This window comes from Motacilla alba, chromosome 8 (genome assembly GCF_015832195.1).
Source record: "Motacilla alba alba isolate MOTALB_02 chromosome 8, Motacilla_alba_V1.0_pri, whole genome shotgun sequence".
In the NCBI taxonomy this organism is placed as follows: domain Eukaryota; kingdom Metazoa; phylum Chordata; class Aves; order Passeriformes; family Motacillidae; genus Motacilla; species Motacilla alba.
The window spans coordinates 1,821,357-1,843,565 of NC_052023.1; the positions used below are offsets into that span (position 1 = coordinate 1,821,357).

At 48.2% G+C, this 22,209-nt stretch overlaps 1 protein-coding gene across 1 annotated transcript in view; it reads right to left on the reverse strand.

The window, feature by feature from the left end:
• ROR1 (receptor tyrosine kinase like orphan receptor 1) overlaps nucleotides 1-22,209 on the reverse strand; it is a 154,078-nt gene that overhangs the window by 5,628 nt on the left and 126,241 nt on the right. The window contains 4 exon segments of the mRNA XM_038143975.1: nucleotides 1,404-1,615; nucleotides 6,142-6,387; nucleotides 8,130-8,447; nucleotides 9,477-9,604. Coding sequence (XP_037999903.1) covers nucleotides 1,404-1,615; nucleotides 6,142-6,387; nucleotides 8,130-8,447; nucleotides 9,477-9,604 — 904 coding nt within the window.

Here is a 22,209-nt window from a genome sequence, read left to right on the forward strand (position 1 = left end):
TATTTATCCAAGCAAACAAATGCCTCAGTGGGAGCTTGAAGCTTAAATGTGTTTTCACCCAAAGCTGACATCAATTTTCAAAATAAGATTCCATTTCCTTTCCTTGAAAATATTGTTTGAAAAGCAATCAAAACATTGGAGACAGGGAGAGCTGGCTTTCCCAGTGGGAAAAACCCGAATTAGCATAAATAAAATGAAAATATTCCTGCAGCACATGACTTGCAAATTGAAAGGAAAGAGAATGGTCAATATTTGCAAACATTTCCAGGAATTTCTGCTTTCCTGGGCTGTGAGTGCCAGCAGGAAAGGTGGGAATTGCATCCTCAATAAAAGGATGCTGGCATTCCCATTATCTTCAGGATTGAACCCCAAATTCCCAGCAGAACAGGGACAAGAGGCAACCCCAAATTTAACAAAATATTCCAGGAGGTTGGATGCAAGATGCAGTTTGGACACTGACTTCATCAAATGTTTTTTTACTGCTACCAACATTTTGAGCTAAAACCACTCCAAGCGGTACAGGAAAGCTGGAATTGGGAACTTCCAAGGAAGATGAAGATAAATTCACCAACCAAGCGTGCGTGGGATTGAGATAGAGGTTTTCACTCTACAAGAACAAAGCCCACCAAATTCCAAACGAGCAAAGCCCATCAAGTTCTTGAAGAACCATAAAATATCCTGAGGTGGAAGGGACTCCTGAGGATCAGGAGCCTTGGCATGGTGTGGAACACAGGGGAAATGCTCTTCCAGGGCACTCCTGTGCCTGTGGATGGCAGGAGGCACCTCCAGCCCTGCCCTGGGGGCCACAGCCCGGTGTGCACATCCCACTGGGAAACAGGAACACAAGGTTGGCCACACTTCAATCAAAATGATTTTTTAAATCATTTTAAAACGTGGGGCTGTGGTGGAGCCAAACAGCAGCAGCAGGAGCTGTGCTGCAGGCAGAGCTTTGAGGCTGTTTTGGACATTTCTTCTTTTAGCTGAGGGAATGGGGAAGCCTGAAAACACAAGGAACCTTTGGAAACCTTTGGAAATCTTTCCCAAGGTGATTTGAGCTGAGTGAAAGGTGACAGATGAACTGAGCAGAGCCATGAAAAGCTCTCCTGAGGAAATGCTGAATCACGTCTTTACCTGCATTACCCTCTCACTTAAATGAGGTGTTTTGGAGATGCTTCAGGAAGGGCTTTCTTGCTTTATCCCACAAAAACTCCATTCTTTCTCCAGAGACACTGACACACAGGAATCCCCTTGCTCCAGCACATGCTGCTGCTGAGCAAACCCTCACCAAAATCACACAAATCCCAGGCTGGGAACCACCCGAATTCCTCAGTGCTGGGTTGTTGGAAGCATTCCCCTCCCTGCCTGTGGAGCCAGCAGGTGTGGAGGCAGAAAGGAGGGTTCACCTTTGGTTTGTAGGCGTTGAGCATGGACATCTCCACGTTCTGCCCCCGGACGTGTTTGGGCTGCCTCTGCACTGGAGGGGACGAGGATTTCTGGTTGTTCCGACAGATGCAGATGAAGAAGAACAGCAAGGCTATGGCCAGGGGAATGGTGACACTTGGCACCAGGATGTACAGGATTTCCATTTTATTCTTTTCCTTGGAATCCTTGTAATCTGGTTCAGAAAGGGAAAAAAAACCCACAAGGAATGAAGCATCCCACAGAGTCGAACACGTCCCTGGGTCAACTAAAAGTGTTAAAAATAATAAAACATCCTTTTTATCTTGCTGAAATTCACCTTGAATGCTGTTTTATTTAATTAATATTAAGAGGAAAAAGTCTTTTGTGGAGGAACAGTTCTATGAGGACACACGGGAGCAGTCCCTGCCAGGTCAAACCTACTGGTGGGCAGGAAAGAGTGGAATGCTGTGAGGTGGCCTTGGCGTGGGCTGAAATGAAGTCATGACCTAACACAGATCCACAGAAAAAGGAATTTCTAAAACACCTTATGGAAGAAGCTTGTGGGAGATGCCCCCTTCCATGGCAGGGAGTGGGAACTAAATGATTTTTAAGGTCCCTTCCAAGCCAGAGCATTCTGCGATTCCAAGAAAAGATCTGGTGGGAATACAATCTCCTTATTTTGTGGTTTGGTTTGAGACAATTTAAAGGAGAACACTCTGGATTGAGCTGCTTCCCTTTAAAGGTTCAACCAACCCCTTTCCAGCAAAAAGGAAAGGGTGCAAGCAGAAGGAAGTGAAAGAGGAACAGTTCAGTGCAAGCAGAGCCAGGCAAGCAGTGTGAGGTGCCAGGAAAGCTGGAGCAGGGATGGAAGGGAGGAAGCTGAAGAGTTGGGAAGGAGGATGGTGTAGCACAGCCCAAAGGCCCCCTGCAACCCCTGCTCCCTCTCAAGGCTCTTCCCAGGGCATTTTGGAAATATTCTGGACCCCTCTTTGCCACTGCCCAGGATTGCCAGCACTGCATCCCCTGGGTGGGAGGTGTGGGAGAGGGGAGAGGCTTTGGGAGGAGCGCAGGCAGCCCCGTGGGGGGACAGGGCCAGATCCCCATCCCGAGAGCCCCAGGGACAGGGACAGGGCCAGATCCCCATCCCGAGAGCCCCAGGGACAGGGACAGGGCCAGATCCCCATCCCGAGAGCCCCAGGGACAGGAACAGGGACAGGGCCAGATCCCCTTCCCGAGAGCCCCAGGGACAGGGCCAGATCCCCCTCCTGAGTGCCCTGGGCACAGGGACCGATCCCCAGCCCCAAGAGCCTCAGGGACAGGGCAGATCCCCCACCTCGAGTGCCCCAGGGACAGGGACAGATCCCCATCCCGAGAACCCCACGGACAGGGATAGATCCCCATCCCGAGTGTCCTGGGCACAGGGACAAGGACAATGACAGGGACAGACCCCCATCCTGAGTGCCTGGACACAGGGACAGGGACACAGAGCCCTCCCTGCTCTGCCACTTCCCAGGAGCATTCCCAAGGCTTAGGGTGGAATTACACCCGGATTAACGCGCTCACTCCAGGGGACAGGAGGATCCCCGGAGCCCTGGCTGGCCTGGCTGTTTCCAAGGGACTGGGGAATGCCTGGGGCTGCCTTGGGGACTCTGGGAGAATGGGGAATGTTTTATTATCCCTGCAGGGTCACTCCAGTTTGTTTGTCTGTGTTTTCCAGGCTGGATTTGTACAAGTGCTTAGCGGCCCACACAGATCTCTTTTATGCACTTCATAAACATGAACTTGATCTGAAGCTTGGGCTCGACTCAAGCTTTTTAAATTGTGACAGAGGCAAAGTTCAAATGGTTCTGGATGTCACTTTGCATAACCCCTCTCCTCTTTCAGGCTCACGCTGTCCTCTGCTCCCCCCACGTCCTCTCTGATCATTCCTTTCAGATTAAGTTGTGCCATCTGGTTTTTAATTGAGAGGAGAGGTAGCCCAAATATTCCTACAGCCTTTGGGAAAGAGGAGAGGACTAAAGCAACACCCCCACGGCGCTTTCCCTGTTCCCAGAGAGGCAGGGATTCACACACTGCCCTTCCCAACCTTCTTAGGCTGGGCTTTGCTAAGCCTCATGCTCGAATTGCCCCGTGTTTCACATCTCCCCGCAGTCAGGCTGACAAACTTTGATGAAACAAATCTCTCCCAGCTTGTGAGATACAGTTGAAGAAAGGAAAAGAAAGCAGCAGCACGAGGCAGAGGGAGACCTGGGCACCGGTTCATCACCTGAGCTATTCCAGTCAAAGGCAATTATTATTCTTATTAAGTAGCAGCCCCTGCCGTGAAGCCTCATTAGGTTAATGGGCTTCTTGGGAGCCACCCTAATTAAATCCATTTCCCATCTAGGCATGTCCTGGTGAGGCAGAATGCACAATACTGATTAAAACAGGCCTGAAACGGCTCTTTCAGCCGGTGCAAAGCCAGCAGAATGCAAGTCCCACACAGTATTCTGGTTTTAATATGCAGATTAGCACTTAACAATTCAATTACTGCTCACCTGACCCAGCTCTGCTTGTATTTAGAATAATAAAGCCACAGAACAACCATTTAAGGCAGCAGTGAGAGGTTTTGGCAATTAAAAACTTTGTCAGGAATTCTCCAGCTCAGCCAGCCTATCTCAGTTATTATCCAGCAAAGCTTGAAAATCAGAGTTTGGCTCCAAAGGAGTCCTGGTATCCCAGATCAAAAGCTTGAGCCAGGCCTGGCACCTCGGAGCCCATCTAGAGGGGACTGGCACGAGAATCTTCAGGATAGTTTTTGTTATTTCTGTTGAAATAACAGCAGAAGAGGTACAGGACTCAAAAACTGTGGGGAAAATCACAGAATTGGTGAGGTTGGAAAAGCCCTCAGAGATCAGCAAGTCAACCCTTGAACCAGCACTGCCAACACAGCCCAGGCCTTGTTTCAAAAACAGAGGTGGCATTGCCAGGCCCTCTAAAATGGATTTGAAATTTGTGTTTATAGAACTGCCCTGGCTGCATTTTGGGTTTGCAAAATGAACAAAAAAAAAAAAAAAAGAAGATTCATCTCTCATTTGATTCTGCTTTTCAGAGACCCAGGGGGAAGTGAATGGGGGACTTGAACAAATGGGCCCTAATTGTTTTATCTGCATGTAGAAATAACAATATTGATAACAGGCCAAGAAAAAACCACAGCCATTTGCATGGACATGCCAGAAATCCAGCCAGAAATGTTGTGGAAATTCAAAGTTTCACACCAAATTTGATGTTGCCTACAAGTTGTCACAGTAACATTTACCTTTCCCCTCAGAAACAAGATACCTTTGATGTTCCTGCTCCAGAGCCAGAACCAAATTACATTTTTTCTGGTTATGGTTATGAACATTCCTGCAGTGAGACATGTTCTGAGTCTGCTCCAAAGTCTTTTTCAATTAATGGAAAGATGGGAATCGATGCCAAAATGGGCTCTAAATCATGTTCTTACTGAAAGGGTAGATCAGGGGGAAGGCAGATAGTCTGGGCTCTATCATGTGCATCTCAAACCCTCTCCCTGTTTTTGGGCCCCCAACAAGAAGAAAGCCATGGAGGGGCTGGAGCATGTCCAGGGAAGGGAAGGGAGCAGCTGAGGGAGCTGGGAAGGGGCTCAGCCTGGAGCAAAGGAGGCTCAGGGGGCCCTTGTGGCTCTGCACAGCTCCTGCCAGGAGGGGACAGCCGGGGGGGTCAGGCTCTGCTCCAGGGAACAGGGACAGGAGGAGAGGGAACAGCCCCAAGTTACACCAGAGGATGTTTACATTGGACATCAGGGAAAATTTCTTCACTGAAAGGTTGTCCAGCCTGGCACAGCTGCCCAGGGCAGTGGTGGGGTCTTAAAAGGAACTTTAAAAGGGATTTAAATGAGTGGATGTGGCTCTTGGGGACATGGGGCAGGGGTGGCCTTGACAGTGCTGGGGGTGGTTGGACTTGATGACCTTGGAGGGCTTTTCCAACCTAAACGATTCCATGTTTCTATGATTTAATTTGGCCTAAGGAGTTGTATTGATTGGAACAACAACCTGGAAAGTCAGGAACACCTGAGCTGGCAGTGCACAGCCATTCCCCAGGAAATTATTTTCATGCCACCACTTTGTCACTGCAGGGGCAGCAAGTGCTCAAAGGTGTCCTGGGAGCAGGGCCAGCCAGCCTTTCCTACAGCTCTGTTCCCAGGGACTCACCAAAACCACTTTGTGCACCAAACTGATACTTCAGGTTTTGGGTTTTCTATTCTCAGTTCTGAGCTGCTTCAGTGTGTGGGTCTGGGCTTCACATTGGGGATGGTGAGCTCTGCACAGAGCAGGGACACAAAACAATTCCTGCTCCAGCTGGGCACCAAGGACAAATGATCCAAAGCTCAGCCCAGGAGCACAAACAGCGTGGGCTGAGAGAGGAAAACAAGCAGGGTGGGAGTGCCTGGGCTAAAGCTGGAACGGGACAATGAACTGCAAGGTGCAAATGGAGCAGAGCTGAGCCAAGGCAGAGACCCCGGGAGCGCTCGTGCATTTTGGGACCATTTGGGTTCATCTTGGGGGCAGCCCTGGCTGGGCTCTGGTGCTGCCCAAGGTGGATCCATGGAGGAGATGCTTTGAATAAATCCCTGCTTTATCCTGGGACTCTGCCCAGCCTCTGCTCCAGGGCAGATGCACGAGGCATCAAATCCCTTCCCTTTTCCCCCCCAGCTCCAGCCCACGCCGGGTCAGGCATTACCGCAGGCCGGGACATCGCAGAGCTCCGACTTGAAGTTCTCATCCAAGGTGAAGCACCACGGGGCATCCTTCTGGTTGCCAGGGTTCCTGCAGTAGGAGTGGCCCCCGTTGAGCTCGGGGTACCTGGCAGCAGTGAAGGTGTGGGTGTGGGGGTACTGCGAGTTCCAGGGCTGGCACTGCCGCCCCGAGCGCGTCACGCTCACCGTGCCCCGGTAATCCACACCCGTGCTGTTGTAGCACCTGTGATCTGAAAAGACAACCAAAAGACAAAGCCACTCTTCATTTGGGAGTGCGTGAAGGTGAGGGGATGGGAAAGAGGGATGGGAGACATGGAAACTACAGCAGCGAGGCTGGAGAGGGGCTGGGAACACAAACCCTGAGAGGAACCACTGAGGGAGCTGGGAACACAAACCCTGAGAGGAGCCACTGAGGGAGCTGGGAACACAAACCCTGAGAGGAACCACTGAGGGAGCTGGGAACACAAACCCTGAGAGGAGCCACTGAGGGAGCTGGGAACACAAACCCTGAGAGGAGCCACTGAGGGAGCTGGGGGTGCTCAGCCTGCAGAAAAGGAGACTCAGGGCTGCCCTCAGCACTCTCACAGCTCCTGAAAGGTGCCTGTGCTCAGCTGGGGCTGGGCTCTGCCTCCAGGCAGCACTGACACAACCACAGCACACAGCCTCGAGCTGCACCGAGGGAAATACAGGCTGGATATCAGGAAAAAGTGTTTTACAGAAAGGGTGAGAAAGCTCTGGAATGTTCTGCCTGGGGAGGTGCTGGAGTCACCATCCCTGGGTGTGTTTAACAAAGCCTGGCTGTGGCACTGGCTGCCAGGGTTTACTGAGGTGTTGGGCTGGGTTGGACTCAGTGATCTTGAAGGTCTGTTCCAACCCAGTCATTCTGTGATTCTGTGAAACCTGTCCCACGATTATCTCACCACTGGGAAATCAGTGGGAAAGGCTCCAGGTTTCCCTGGATGATGGTCCCCAGGCATTCCCAAGCAGCTTGGAAGCTGGGTTGCACAAGCACAGCCTTTGACTGCCAATTCAACTCTTCATTAACAGCCCCAGGGAAGACTGAGGTGCCTCAGGGATTTAGGTAACAAAGACACCTGAGCTGCAAGCAGGGATCCACAAACACAGCCTGGGGGTCCTGCAGGGGGTCAGCTCTGGTGACAATATCTTTATTCTGCTGGCCCTTGAAGAGAAAAACTGAGACCTGAGCTGAGAAACCCCAACAGCGACTGCAGGCTCTGGAGCAGAGCAGCATCTCAGGATGAGCTGTTGGCATCTCCCAGTTTGGGACATGGGCTCCCAGTCTGGTGTGGCTGCCATGCAGGGCCTGCTTTGCATTCACATTCCTGGGAGGATTTAAAGCTTATGCTCCTGTAGTGAAAACAGCTTCTGCCAAGCATTTTTAATATGAGGTACACAAAGGAAGGCAAAGCTACAGTGGGAAATGGAATTCCAGCTGTTCCTGTCATAGGAAGGTGGACAATTTGTGGGAGCCACATTTTATATTTGACTGTTCAGATGTGGAAGGGTTGTGAACAGGCTGCAGCCCTGCCTGATCAAAGAGTGGGCTCAGCCAGGGCCTAAAACTAGACTGGCTTAGACAGGACAGCCCTACAAATGTTCCTCCTGACAAGGATCTCTCCAGTGCACCGGTGGCGCTGCCAGAGCACGTCAGGCCGAGGTGGGAGGAGGATGAAGCCACCCATATTCCTCAGCATCCACATGCTTACACTCCATAGTTTCCAACCCCATAGCACTTAGAAAAGACCTGAAAAAATCCTTCGGAATTCCTGAAAAAATCCTTCAGAATTCCTGAAAAAGTCCTTCCCAATTCCTAGCCCTGCTGGACAAGCTGGGAATTCACCTGTGAGCTGCCAAAGCCCAGCAGTGGCTCCAAAGGGGATGCAGGAGCCCTTCCAGCTAATCCTGGCCCAGCAGCAGCTTTTCCATGGCAAAGCAGGCATTTAGCACTCACTTTTGTTGATGGGGTCGGCCATGGGAATGCCGATGCGGATGCAGTTGACAGCCTCGGGGCTGTCGGGCTGGGGCAGATCCTCGCAGTTGGGCAGCTTGAGCCTCATCAGGATCATGGGGTTGGACCTGGCAAAGATGTACTCGGTCTGGCACAGGACGTTCTCCAGGATCTCACACTCATCCCGGCACAGGTCCCGCGGTTTGGGAGCGGAGGAGGTCTCGTCGCAGTAGGGGAAGGCGTAGTGGCACAGCGAGGGGATGGCAAACTGGGAGCACTTATCCGACAGGTGGCTGGAGGTGCCGATCATGGTGAAGGCGGCTGGAAGACACACGCGAGGGTTTGGCTTGGGAACCTTTCCCCTGGGCTGCTGTCATCCCAGACAAAACCCCCGCTTCCCACGGCAGCTGTGCAGGTGATGAACGGGAATGCACAGCGCTAATTACACTGGAAGTTATTAACCATGCTGATTTCACTGACAAGGAAAATACATCAGGTTTTCATCATGGGATTAATGCTAAGCTCATTACCCAGCCCCCAGACGTAATCATCCCTTTAATTATTCTTTTAATTATTCCTTTTTTCCTCCCAAATAACTTAGAATAATTTAAAAATTCATGTAGTATCTGAAAGCCCAACAGGTAACCCCCAAATTCCTGCACCGGTTCCTTCGTGGAGGGTGACAATCCCAATACAATCCCAAATAACTTCTCAAACGAAATGCTGGAAGATTATGAAGTGGGTGGCTCCACGTTGCCTTTCTTGGGGAAATGAAGCATTTTTTGCAATGCTGACAGTGTTTGGAGACAAAAGGAAAAGAGAAATTTGGGATATTCTGACAGCAAAAAAAAAAAATCTGAATATAAAGATGATTACCAGGGCTAGGATCAGACCAAGTTAATTTATATAAAAAATAGAGAATAACATGGTATCTATGATATCTGAGAATTCAGCAACCCCACCAGCATCCCACAAAAATAATGGAAACTGGTTCTCCCCTAAATCCAAAGGAATAATACTGCTTGCTGGATTATCTATGCAGCCTTTCCCAGCACCTAAATTATTCCAGCCATGTAAAATCAACTAAAGTTTGTCCCCTTTGCTTTCAAAACCTGCCGGGTAACAGCAGCACTGAGCCTCCCAGAAGCTGTAAACACACAGCTCCTTCTCCCTGAAAAATCTTTTCTTTTTCAGGTGTTTTGGGAGGAGCTGGAGGAGCAGAGACCCCCAGAAGAGCTGATGGCAAGAGGGAATAAAGCAAAGCGAAACAACATCGCTGCTTATAAAACTCCAGCAGCTTTTTGGGAGCAGACAGCTGGGTGGGGAAGCAGCCAAGGTGTTTTTACCCACCTGTAATCTGATTTTCTATTTCCCCCTGCATGTGCAGGGACTCCATGTAGATGGTTCTGTTGCCAATGAAGCGGGCGCAGGCGATGCCCCTGTAGGGCTGGCAAAACCCATCCTCCTCATACTCATCCCTGAAACCAGCCAGAAACACAAAAAGGTGACTGCAAAATGCTGAAAACAATTAGGATTACTTCCTTCTGTTCAACAAGATCTTGAATATTTGTTTGTTTAAATAAACCCCTTTCATCTTGCTGGTAAAAAGTGGTATTTCAGCATAGCCAAAATACACTTTAATGTTGTATGAAATGAGTGCTTTTAAGGCTCTGCTCAGAAATACACCCAGCCTTGATTAGAAGAGAAATATAAACTGCCTGGAAAAATAGGACTGATGTTTATTTAAAGCAGCTAACACATAGTTTTCTATTTTTGAACCAAGCTTGTGCTTAATATTGATAAACACAGCAGGAAGAGTCATGCAGGCAGAATTTAAAGTGTATATAGAAAATCCAACCTCTGCCAGCAGCGATACCCTGGAAATAGGAAATGTTTGCCCAGCCTTCCGTGTGTGGCAACATTCAGTGCTAAACCAGAACCAAAACTGAGACAGGAGTTCTACGGACACATTTCTTTCATTTCTTGCTTTCTTTTAGGCAACATGGAAGACATTTAATCCAGAAATCCAGATGGGAAATTATTTGCCAATGCTCTTTAAACAAAGCAAAGAAAAGAAATTGCTGAAAAGCCAGGCAGACACTGGGTATTTGGAATAATCAGCAGTGAACAGGGAGTTTTAGTGGGGTGTTGAGGAGGGGTTTGAGGACATGATCCCTGAGATCCCAACTGCATGAATCAGCCCTTTCAATTCCTTCCTTTAGGATCTACTCAGAGGTATTTTGCACTGAGATTTTTGGGATGAACTTTCTGGACAGATGCCTCGGCTCTGCTTGAGCTCCCAGCAAAAACGAGGAGCTTAATGAAAAATTCGCTGATATTTTGTTGGCTATTATTCCGGCCCAGCCCAGCCATGGCTCTCAAACTGGGATAAACGATCCTGGAACATCCCTTGGGATGGTGACAGCCGGGTAGGGAACAGGTTACTTCCTTTGTGTGCAGAATCCTCCCTCCCCCAGATGCCAAAAACCCAACAGCGGAATCACACTACGCCCTAATAAGGGAAAAATCAGAGCTTTTTTTTTTTAATCAACTCTGCCATTAAATTTAACAAAAGCCACTTTCATCCCCTCCTGAAGACCTTGCCTGTGAGAGCTTGGAAATGCAAATTCCGTGGGGGCTTTCGGAGCCGCGCGTCCTTTGTGCGCTGCGGAGGCGGCGGCCGGGCCGGGGCGCTGTCACCGCGGCCAGCGCAGCGATGGCATTAGGGGACAACGCCGGGATCGCCTTCCAGGACATCCCAGCACCCCCCGGCTCCCAGAGAGCGGCCCGGGATTCCCGCAGAGCTCGCAGGGAGAAGGCAAAGCCCGGGGATTGAGCGCGGTAATTGAGGAGTGTGAAGGAGAGGGGGTGGGAGAGAGGATGGGAGAGATGGAAACAGCAGATGGAGAGGAGCTGGGAACACAAACCCTGAGAGGAGCCACTGAGGGAGCTGGGAACACAAACCCCGAGAGGAGCCACTGAGGGAGCTGGGAACACAAACCCTGAGAGGAGCCACTGAGGGAGCTGGGAACACAAACCCCGAGAGGAACCACTGAGGGAGCTGGGAACACAAACCCTGAGAGGAGCCACTGAGGGGGCTGGGAACACAAACCCTGAGAGGAGCCACTGAGGGAGCTGGGAACACAAACCCCGAGAGGAGGCACTGAGGGAGCTGGGAACACAAACCCTGAGAGGAGCCACTGAGGGAGCTGGGGCTGCTCAGCCTGCAGAAAAGGAGACTCAGGGCTGCCCTCAGCACTCTCCCAGCTCCTGAAAGGTGCCTGTGCTCAGCTGGGGCTGGGCTCCTTCTCCAGGCAGCACTGACACAACCACAGCACACAGCCTCCAGCTGCACCGAGGGAAATACAGGTTGGATATCAGGAAAAAGTGTTTTCCAGAAAGGGTGAGAAAGCTCTGGAATGGCTGCCCGGGGAGGTGCTGGAGTCACCATCCCTGGGTGTGTTTAACAAAGCCTGGATGTGGCACTGGCTGCCAGGGTTTAGTTGAGGGGTTGGGGCTGGGTTGGACTCAGTGATCTTGAAGGTCTGTTCCAACCCAGTGATTCTGTGATTCTGTGAAACCTGTCCCATGATTATCTCACCACTGGGAAATCAGTGGGAAAGGCTCCAGGTTTCCCTGGATGATGGTCCCCAGGCATTCCCAAGCACCTTGGAAGCTGGGTTGCACAAGCACAGCCTTTGACTGCCAATTCAACTCTTCATTAACAGCCCCAGGGAAGGCTGGGGTGCCTCAGGGATTCGGGTAACAAAGACACCTGAGCTGCAAGCAGGGATCCACAAACACAGCCTGGGGGTCCTGCAGGGGGTCAGCTCTGGTGACAATATCTTTATTCTGTTGGCTCTTGAAGAGAAAAATTGAGACCTGAGCTGAGAAACCCAACAGCGACTGCAGGCTCTGGAGTTGAATTCATCTTCTCATCATTAGATGCCCAGATAGGATAGAATTAATTTGATATAATTAAGTATTAGTTTATTATTTTTACAGAATTATAGCACCATAAAATCCTTAAGGTTGGAAAAGGCTGCTAAGATCTAGTCCAAGCATTCCCCAGCACTTCCAGGGCCACCACTGACCACGTCCCCAAGTGCCACATCCACAGGGATCGGAAATCCCTCCAGGGATGGGGACTCTACCACAGAATGGTCTGACCACCCATTCTGTAAAGCAAATTTCCAAAATATCCACCCTGAGCCTGCCCTGGCCCAGCCTGGGGCCGTTCCCTCTCCTCCTGTCCCTGTTCCCTGCAGCACAGCCCGACCCCCCCGGCTGTCCCCTCCTGGCAGGAGCTGTGCAGAGCCCCAGGGTCCCTCCTGAGCCTCCTTTGCTCCAGGATAAATTTATCATGGAATTTCACTCGGGAACTGCACAAAGGCTCCCTCAAGGATGGACAGTGAGCGGGACACCAGCTGACCTGGCTGGAAATGCCCTGTGGAACAGGATTTTGCAGGAAATCTCAAGAGGGGAAGATTAGAGTAAAGAGGAAGGGCCAGGATGCCACCAGCTCAGCCCTGGGGCTGCACCCAGGGAATTCTCACAGGGAAACCAGCGGATCAGAAGAGCAGGAACTACTTAGGATTGCTTTGGAAATCAGCTCCACAAAGGGGCAGAAGGGTCAGACAAATGAAAGGAACAGGAGCATCAGGGTAGGACAGAGGGACCCTGAGACCCCGCGGTCCCCTGGACTCTGCTCGGGGGTGACAGGGACACAAAAAGGGCTGGGAGGTTCCCCTATGGAACGGCACCTCCCCGAGCCACTGCTCCCCACAACAGAGCGGTTTGGGGGCAGCCGCAGCTCTCCAAACCCTTTCCCACCGAACAGATGCTGCCCAGGTGATCACCCTGTGCTTCGCAGACATTCCATCCGACCCCATCCCAACACGAAACCCACAGAAGCATGAAGGATCCTGCAGCTTAAACTCATTCCCCACCTCCTGCTGCCCCCTGGCAGCCTTTAAACACTGCTGTTTTCAGCTTTGCCTTTAAAAACCGACAGCGGGCTTTGGTTTTAAACACACCTATCAGGTTTTGGCCCTAAACACAGCTATTATCAGGTTTGGCTTTAAACACAGCTATCTGGTTTTGGTTTTGAACACAGCAATAGGTTTTTGGCTTTAAACACAGCTATCAGTTTTAGATGTTAAACACAGTGATCACTTTTTGGCTTTAAACATACCTATCAGTTTTAGATTTTAAACACAGTGATCACTTTTTGGCTTTAAACACACCTATCAGTTTTTAGCTTTAAACATATCTATAAGGTTTTGGGTTTAAAATAGCAACAGGTTTTTGTTTTTAAACACAGAGGTTTTTGGTTTTAAACACACCTATCAGGTTTTGGCTTTAAACACGGCTATTAGCAGGTTTTGGCTTTAAACATAGCAATCGATTTTTTATTTTAAACATGGCAATAGGTTTTTGGTTTTAAACACACCTATCAGTTTTTAGCTTTTAACACCCCTATAAGTTTTTGGTTTCAAACCCAGCGATGGGTTTTTGGGTTTGAACACACCTATCAGTTTCTGGCTTTAAACACAGCGATTATCAGGTTTTGGCCTTAAACACAGCTCTCAGCTTCCTGGGATCAAGGCTGAGCACAAACTCCTTTCCCACAGCCTGTGCTTGCATCCCTCACCTGCTCTGTGCAAGGAATCACCTCATCCCTGCTCTGATGTGTTTCTGCTTCTTGATCCCGATCCCAACCCAAGGAAGGGGCCCTTTGGCTCCAGCAGGATGGAAATTAGGCCTGAGCCAGCAATTAACGAGTTAAACTCACAGCCGAGTTAAATCCTTATGATTAAGTCCTAAGGAACTGGAAGTCAGAGCAAGCCTGGAGGTGTTTCTGCTTGTGGATGGGCTTGAACCACTTGTGCAGGTTCTGGCTGAGTGGAGGACAGGAACAATCCCAGCCCGAGCACAGCACAGGATCTGGGGTCTGGGAGCTGCCCCGTACCTGACTCCGGTGGGGTCTTTGCTTATTTTTTGCCAAGGTGGGGATTAAATGCACGAGATGGAATTTCTTGTTGGGACTCAGGTGTTTGTTAGTTCTTATCTCTGGCACAGTCTCACAAACCCTGAGCTCTGCAGCACTTCACTCTGACACACTGAAAATGGAGCCCATCTCTCTCTGCAAGGCCTTTGAAGGATCAACTGGCCAATTGAGAAATGACACCTGAATGATTTTCACTTTTAACCCAATAACCAACCACCCGTGCCCACAATGGGGACTTTTTATTTAATTACACAAACCCACCCAAACCCATGGAGAAGGAGAAGAAGAAGGTGAAGTAGATGGTGAAGAAGAAGGTGAAGAAGGAGGACCAGCCTCTGCCCTAAAACCTCCATCTTACTTTATATCTATTACTATATGTACCTATTATTCTAGTAATATATAAAACTAAAACTCCATTATTCTGTGAATATATAAAACTTAAAACTCTAACTTTAAATAAATAAAATTTAAAGATGATGTTCATTTTTAAATAAAATAAATTTAATAAATATATAAACCTTAAACTCTGAGTTTCCCACCCTGTGATGTCACACACTTCTATCCAAACTGCACACCCACAATCCCAGTTCTGTCATTCCATTTTGGAAGCTCCTCCATGGCCTCAGGTCAATGCAGTGCTCTCCTGGGGTCAGTGCCTGGCAGCACAGAGAGTCTCAAATTCTCACTGCTCAGGGTTCCAACAGATTCCTGCTCCTTGCACTGCCTGCACCCCACAAAGCCCCTCTGAACATTGGGTGAAGGACAAAGAGCTGGATTTTAATGACCAACACGTGGCACAGCACTGTTAAGATTCTTTCTTTTCAGATTTGGTTTCCACTCTGTTTTCTGTTTCGCTCTGTCAGTATTTCCAGCCCGAGTGTTTATTCTGGAGCTGGCCCTGCTGCACTTCCCCCTGTGACAGCACCAAGGATTCATTCACACCATGCTCAGGTGTCTCTGAGGATCTGACTGCTCAAACTCACAGAAACCCAAGGAGGAGCTTTGAAGGATATCCCCAGCCAAAATCTCTTTAAGAATCCCCTCCAGCCCAGGCCATCCCCTGATTCCATCTCTTTATCTCAGCTGCTCCTGGTGTGAGGCTCCAGTGAATGCAGAGGCTGATCCCCCTCCTAGGGCAGTTCCTTTCTGAAACTGGGCAGAATTTCTGCCTCTGCAGCTTTCTGGGCGTCCCCATGCAGAGAAACACCAACAATCAGATTGCAATATTGATTTTCTTGGTTCACACTAAGCCTGGAGGGGCTTCGTGGCACCACCTCCTCTGCAACTGGTTCCTGAACACAAACCAAGGTTCTCTGTCAAACTCCACTTCCCAACATCCTGAACTGTCTTTGCCAGCCTTTTTCTAAATTACCAGAAATCGCCCAGATTTAAACAACATTTCCAGCAAATGCCAACAACGAGTCCAGGAACTCAGTTCAGCAAAAGCTTCGTAGCCAGGCTTTGATGTGAGTTCATTTAGAGGAAGTTCATATATTGACAGAAAAACTGAACCTGTGAGATCATGTTGTATTTATTTTTACAATCCAATATATTAAAAATGCATATTCCAGAGATGCTGTAATTGTGTGGTCATTCCTACCACGCCCCATGGATTTTCCTTTCCTTTCCTTTCCTTTCCTTTCCTTTCCTTTCCTTTCCTTTCCTTTCCTTTCCTTTCCTTTCCTTTCCTTTCCTTTCCTTTCCTTTCCTTTCCTTTCCTTTCCTTTCCTTTCCTTTCCTTTCCTTTCCTTTCCTTTCCTTTCCTTTCCTCTTCCCCTTTTTGCCTTAAGAAGGATTTGAACGAGTACCCTGAAAGGAAGAATCATAAATACAGGACTAATTTGGATATCTTGAGCAAAAATGGCCAAAGGAGAGAACAGAACAAGGCAAGACAAAGTCCCAAATGCTTTGAGTGTCCCAGAAGCCAGCGTGAATTGAGGTGTAAATGCAGAGAAGGTTGATTTATGAGAATTAACCAATCTGAAGAGCAAAAGCAAATAAATGCTGAATTATCTCCCAGATCTACCACGTGGACATGGAAAAATTTTGGCTCTGGGTGAAGACTGCAGACATTTTTTTCACTGACAAAGTGAAAGACGTTTTGTCTTGCCATTAATTACAAGGTGCAGCAATAAATTATTTTTATGGTTACGTACACCCAGTGCCCCCTCTCTGTGTAAATTATTTGTACATTGTTAAATAAATTATATTTTGTTCTCTTCTTGTGTTCTAGCTTCACACAGGATGAAATGAAAGGGTTTTGACTTGGCAGACCTCCCTTAAAGCAAACAGATGAATAAAATTCTCTCATACTTTCCAAAGAGCAAAACCCAGTTGCTTGTGCCTCACTCGGAAAATGGGAACACCTTGGCTCTGTTTCATGATAATATTTCAGCAAATTTCTGCATCTTACTTTGCAAAAAGAAGAGAACTGCCCAGACTTCCATGTTTTTGTGTAATTTAGGGGAAAATTCTGGGGAATAAAAGCTGTTGCTGCTTGACACTCCTTTCAAGGCACAGGGCAGCCAGGGTTGAAATGGGTCACTGGGAAAACAGAGGCAGAAAGTAAAAAATTCATGATGCTGTGCTTTGACATCATTATAGAGCCCCACAGCACCTCTGAATTAATAATAATAATAACAACAATAACAATAATAACAATAATAACAATAACAATAATAATAATAATAATAATAATAATAATAATAATAATAATAATAATACAGCCTAGGATAGTGGACGGTGTCCCTGCTTCTGGCAGGGGTTGGAATAAGATGATCTTTAATGTCCTCCTCAACACAAACCATTCTAGGACTCTGTGATTAAAAAATACCAAAAATTAAATAAGATCTGCCTGAGGAACGGCTTTACTTAGTTGTTACCTCACTGTTCAGACTGGTGGTTGCTTTGAATGAGGCCTCCAATCCAGGTATGGATAAATAATCCAAATAATCCGAAACTCCCGTGGGTTTGGGATGCTGGCTGAGTGGATTTGCAGTGGGATGGCAGCAGGGAGACCAGGCCAGCGCTGAGGCCACATTAGCGCCACAAATTACAGCTAAATATTGATCAAAAATCAATAAATCAGCCTTGAGATTCAGCTTCAGAGATGTTTCTTCCTCCTGAATGTTCCTTTGCTGGCACAGCTCCTGCGGAGGGCAGTCCCTGCAGGTGGGGTGGCTCAGCAGCTGCAGCTGCTTAGGGAACAGCCTTGGGAGCAGGGTTTGGGTCTTCCTGGCAGGTTCCTGACACCATTCCTCAGGATGAACTGCAAATCAGATTTGCAGAGTTCTGGCAGTGGCAGGAACTCCTGGCACTGGCGCTTTGTTTGACAGAGCCATTTTCAGGGCACCTTTGGAAGCTCAGCCCATCCAAGTTTCAGAACGCAGAGGGGGGAAAAAAAGGTGAAATGTTTTTGAAGAGCAGTCAAGAGGGATGGGATTACATGTGCTGGGTGTTGCCTCCTCTCCCAGAGGAGAAAACCCCCAGAAATATCCCCTCCCTCCTGCTGGATTCCCTCCTGGAGCCACAGGGTCTCACCCACCCTTGCCCACCTCTCATCGGGCACGGAGCTCCAGGCAGGAGGTTGGGGTGGAGCTGCCAATCCTTCCATCCCAAAAAAACCCCAGAAATCTGCAGCTGCTCTGCCCTGAGTGATCCCAGACCCCGTGGCCGAGGGTCTGAGGAGCCTTGGGAGGGGACGGATGGGGCTGGAGCCCATCCCATCCTCATCCATGTCCTACACGCTGCTGGGAACTGGACCCCAAAGGGAAGAGACTTCCTTTAAGAGCTTGGCCACATCCTTCAGGTTTTTGTCCAAATCCCTCCTAACTGAGTGGGAATATTCAGAATTTAGGCCCAATTATGCACATTTTGGTTAGTCTTGAGAAGGTTGCCCAGCCCTAAATTCTGCAAATCCAGATTCTGATGTTGTAGAAAGCAACGTCTCAACCCTTCCTGGGTATCAGGAGGCTGCAAATGCAGCTTTGAACTCAAACTGACAGAAAAACCTGCAACGTTGAACCCCACAAAATGAGTTCCAGCCCATTTATCTCTCCCTAACTCTTTCCTGCTTTGCCTTATTTTCTGGAGTCACAGCTTTATTTCTGCTCCTCCCTCCCCTCTCCTTCCTCCTAACATTTAATTTGTCTTCTGTGCCTCAAATAGTTCTTTCTTCTGGTGACCTAATATTTTAACCTTAAGCATGATGAGAAACAGACTTCACAAACCTGACACTTGAATTAAAAGTGAAACACACGCCTCAGCACAAGTTAATTAAAAATAATACCTATAATGTTAGCTTGTTTAAGCTATTATTTGACCAGAAATTTGCACCCATCAATAAATGGAGTCCACAATTGCTGCAAAAATAACAGCAAGTTACCGAAATTAGCTGGTTTAATTCTCTTTTTATTTCACAGATAAAAAGATCTCCCTGATAGGAAGGGGCAGCCAGAGGGGGTCAGGCTCTGCTCCCGGAGGACAGGATGAGAGGAAACAGCCTCAAGCTGTGCCAGGAGAGGTTTAGGTTGGATATTGGGAATTTTTTTTCATGGAAAAGGTGATCAGGCACTGGGACTGGGGATGGTGGAGTCCCCATCCCTGCAGGGACTCAAAATCCTGTGGATGTGACACTTGGGGACATGGGGCACTGCTGGGGGTGGCTGGACTCCACCTCAGAGGGCTTTCCCAAGCTAAGCCATCCCACGGCTCTGAGGAATTCCAGACTGTTCTAAGAAAATGGATTTTCCTCAAGAACTTTCCTGGGAGTTAGGCCTGGCTGGGATCACAGAGCTTTCCTCAGCAGTGTGGGATTGTTGGGTTTAGGAGCATCACCAACTCGAGCTGGGGCTAAATCCAAACCCATTTTCAGCACTTGGGCTCACTGAATTATTTGGTCAAGCCTCACAACTGTGAAAACTTTGGAAGCTCACAAAAGCTGCATCATAAATCTGCCCCACAAATCCAGGCCCTGCCCCACAGATCCCTCAGCCAGAGCTCTAAGGGATCCCCACCGAGGACCCCAAAGTGGGAATGGGCTGGGCAAAGATCCTTTTGGAGATAAGAAACTCCTTCTTCAGACAACAAACAGCAGGGGAAATTGGCTGCAGTGGCAATGAGGAGCTGTCCCTCTGTGCCTTCATGGAAATGGGATAAGGCACAGGGAAAAAAACCTGTTTGCTTTCCTTAAAAACATTTTCCCTCTCTCCAGAGGCTGCTCAGACCTGAGTGAAGCAACCACACTCCAGGAACCACCCTGGGACCAAGCCTCTCACATTTCATGAGGCTGGAATATTCAGAATTTAGGGCTCAATTATTCACGTTTTGGATAGCCTTGAGAAGGATGCCCAGCCCTAAATTCTGAAAATCCTGCTTTGAGGAAAGAATTGTGAAAAAATGGCAGTTTTCTACTCCAAAATAGGACAAATCCCTCCCAAAACTCCAGTTTCCAGGAAAAAAACCCCAGCCAGTAACTGCCTCTTCCTTATGTTAGCCAAAAAAAGTGAATATGTGCCAACACACCTTCCTGCCTGTTTTCTGGCAGCAGCATTAAAAGAATTATTAAATAAATTCTAAACCTTTTTTTTTTGTTGTTGTTGGAAACCAAATCTAATTTTTCAACGCCAACCAGTTTGAAACTGTACAAGTTTAAATTGTTTGTCTAAGTCTGTAGAAAACATCTAAAATGATGCCCCTCACAGCCTTTTTACAGCCAATAATTTGTATTCAGGGTGAAAAAAACCCCTTTTTCACCCCCCACAACAAGAACATCTTAAAATCCATGTGCACAAAATTTTTCCGGACCAAAGTTTTAGGATATGGAATTTAGTGATATTTCCCAACACAAAAATCTATCCCAATTGCTTTATTTAGTTTTAGTTTATTATTCCAGTGTGCCAGCAATTGGGAATAGGAATCCCCTGGAGGCTTGCATTAGGAGGAATTATGTTAATGTGCCGCTGGGAATGGATCACAATTTTTTAAGCCATCTTACACATGATTATTGGGGTGTTTTGATGCAAATTAAAGCATGTCTGCCAGACTTCCTACCTGTGCCACCAACATTTCAGCAGCAAAACTGGAATTAATTGGTATTGATAAGCTCAAATGTATCATACGGCCGATATTAATGCATTCTCCCCGTGGAAAAATATTCTTTAAGGTAACAGGCTTGTTTCTAGAACCTTGTTTGAGTAACATCTGTTCTGGCACACTCGGGCACTTGCACTGGATCACATTTTAAAGCTGGGTTTTATCTTGGAGTGGGTGAAATGCTCAGATCAATACTCACTCCTATGGTGCTCTTGTAACATAAAACATGGATTTTGCAACTGCATTAAAACCTCGAGGATTAAGCCAAACATCATTTGAAAGGCAGGCACACCCCCATGCAGGCAGCATTTAGAGCAGGAAATCAAAGGAAACCCTGATATTCCTACCCTGCTGCTCCTTTGATCCAGCCTAGGAACTTTATTTTGGCAAGACCACGATTGCCTGTTTTGTCTGCAATGCCAAGGATGGAGTAACAATCCACGTTATTCATGGAAAAATACAGAGTTGAAGCCCAGGTTTATCCCCACAGAGCTGAGATTGGACCCCAAAACACTCCCCAGAGCTTTCCCTCACGTTTATCATTGCTGGAATAATATTTTCTCTCATTATCTCTTGCTCCTTTCCAGTCTCCAAAAGATGGGAACACTCCCGGAAGGGCAAATCCTCATCTGATATCCTGGGCTAATTGGCAACTGTCAGGGAGGAAAAACTGACACCACCAAATTTTAAATAAATGCTGAAAAATTACCACGAGGAGCAAAAGCAAGACAAGGAGATTTCCAAAACTGTCAGAGCTGCCAACAGTGCAAAAGAGGCTTTATGATGCTTTCCAGTCCAAGAAGAGTTTCAGCTGTAATTCATTTCTGTTTCTCACAAGCTGGAAATGGTGGAACTGTCACCAGACTTAAAGGTGTTAAAAGAGTTAAATTTATCATTTAAATGCAATAAAATAGTTTCTGTTCCAAAGGTAGCTAAAGAAGACATGAGAGGAGAATTGCTAAAGGAATTTAAACACAGGCAGGTTGAGGCAGTTTCCATCCCAGAGCTGCAGAAGAAACCTCTCCATGATCTCTGCAGGATATCCTGGGCTGTCCATACTCCCAGGATGGAAACAAAAATCTCTCCACGTCTGCTGGCCTTACAGCTCCCAAGCCAAACCATGGGATGGCTGGAATGAAGGCCAAACAACTCAGGATTGGAGCTGGGGGCAATTCCCAGGAGCTTGTAGAAAATCGACCTCTCAGGGTCACCTTGGCAGAGTCAGGAGCTGGGCTGTAAAGGGAAGAGTGGTTGTATATTTAGGATCCTAAAGGGGCAGCTGTCCCCATGCATGAGCATGTTCAGAAGTTAAAGACAGATCAAATCAATGTGACACCTTTGTTCCCCCCAAAGATGTGCCCCAGCTGATTGAAAATCCCCAGAACCGAGCCACACCCAAAGAGAGAAATTCTACAGCAGTGGGGACTGCAATGGTTCTGATGCCTCAGGTTTGGCTTTTCTGTTTTCAGTTCTGTGCTGCTTCAGTGTGTGGGTCTGGGCTTCACATTGGGGATGGTGAGCTCTGCACAGAGCAGGGACACAAAACAATTCCTGCTCCAGCTGGGCACCAAGGACAAATGATCCAAAGCTCAGGCCAGGAGCACAAACAGCGTGGGCTGCAGAGAGGAAAACAAGCAGGGTGGGAGTGCCTGGGCTAAAGCTGGAACGGGACAATGAACTGCAAGGTGCAAATGGAGCAGAGCTGAGCCAAGGCAGAGACCCCGGGAGCGCTCGTGCATTTTGGGACCATTTGGGTTCATCTTGGGGCAGCCCTGGCTGGGCTCTGGTGCTGCCCAAGGTGGATCCATGGAGGAGATGCTTTGAATAAATCCCTGCTTTATCCTGGGACTCTGCCCAGCCCCTGCTCCAGGGCAGCTGAACAAGGCATCATCCCTTCTCACTTTAAGCCCCCCAAATCTCTAAACCAGCTGTGAACCTTGAAGGGGACTTGCAAAGTGTTCTTGGTGCTAATTGCTGGGC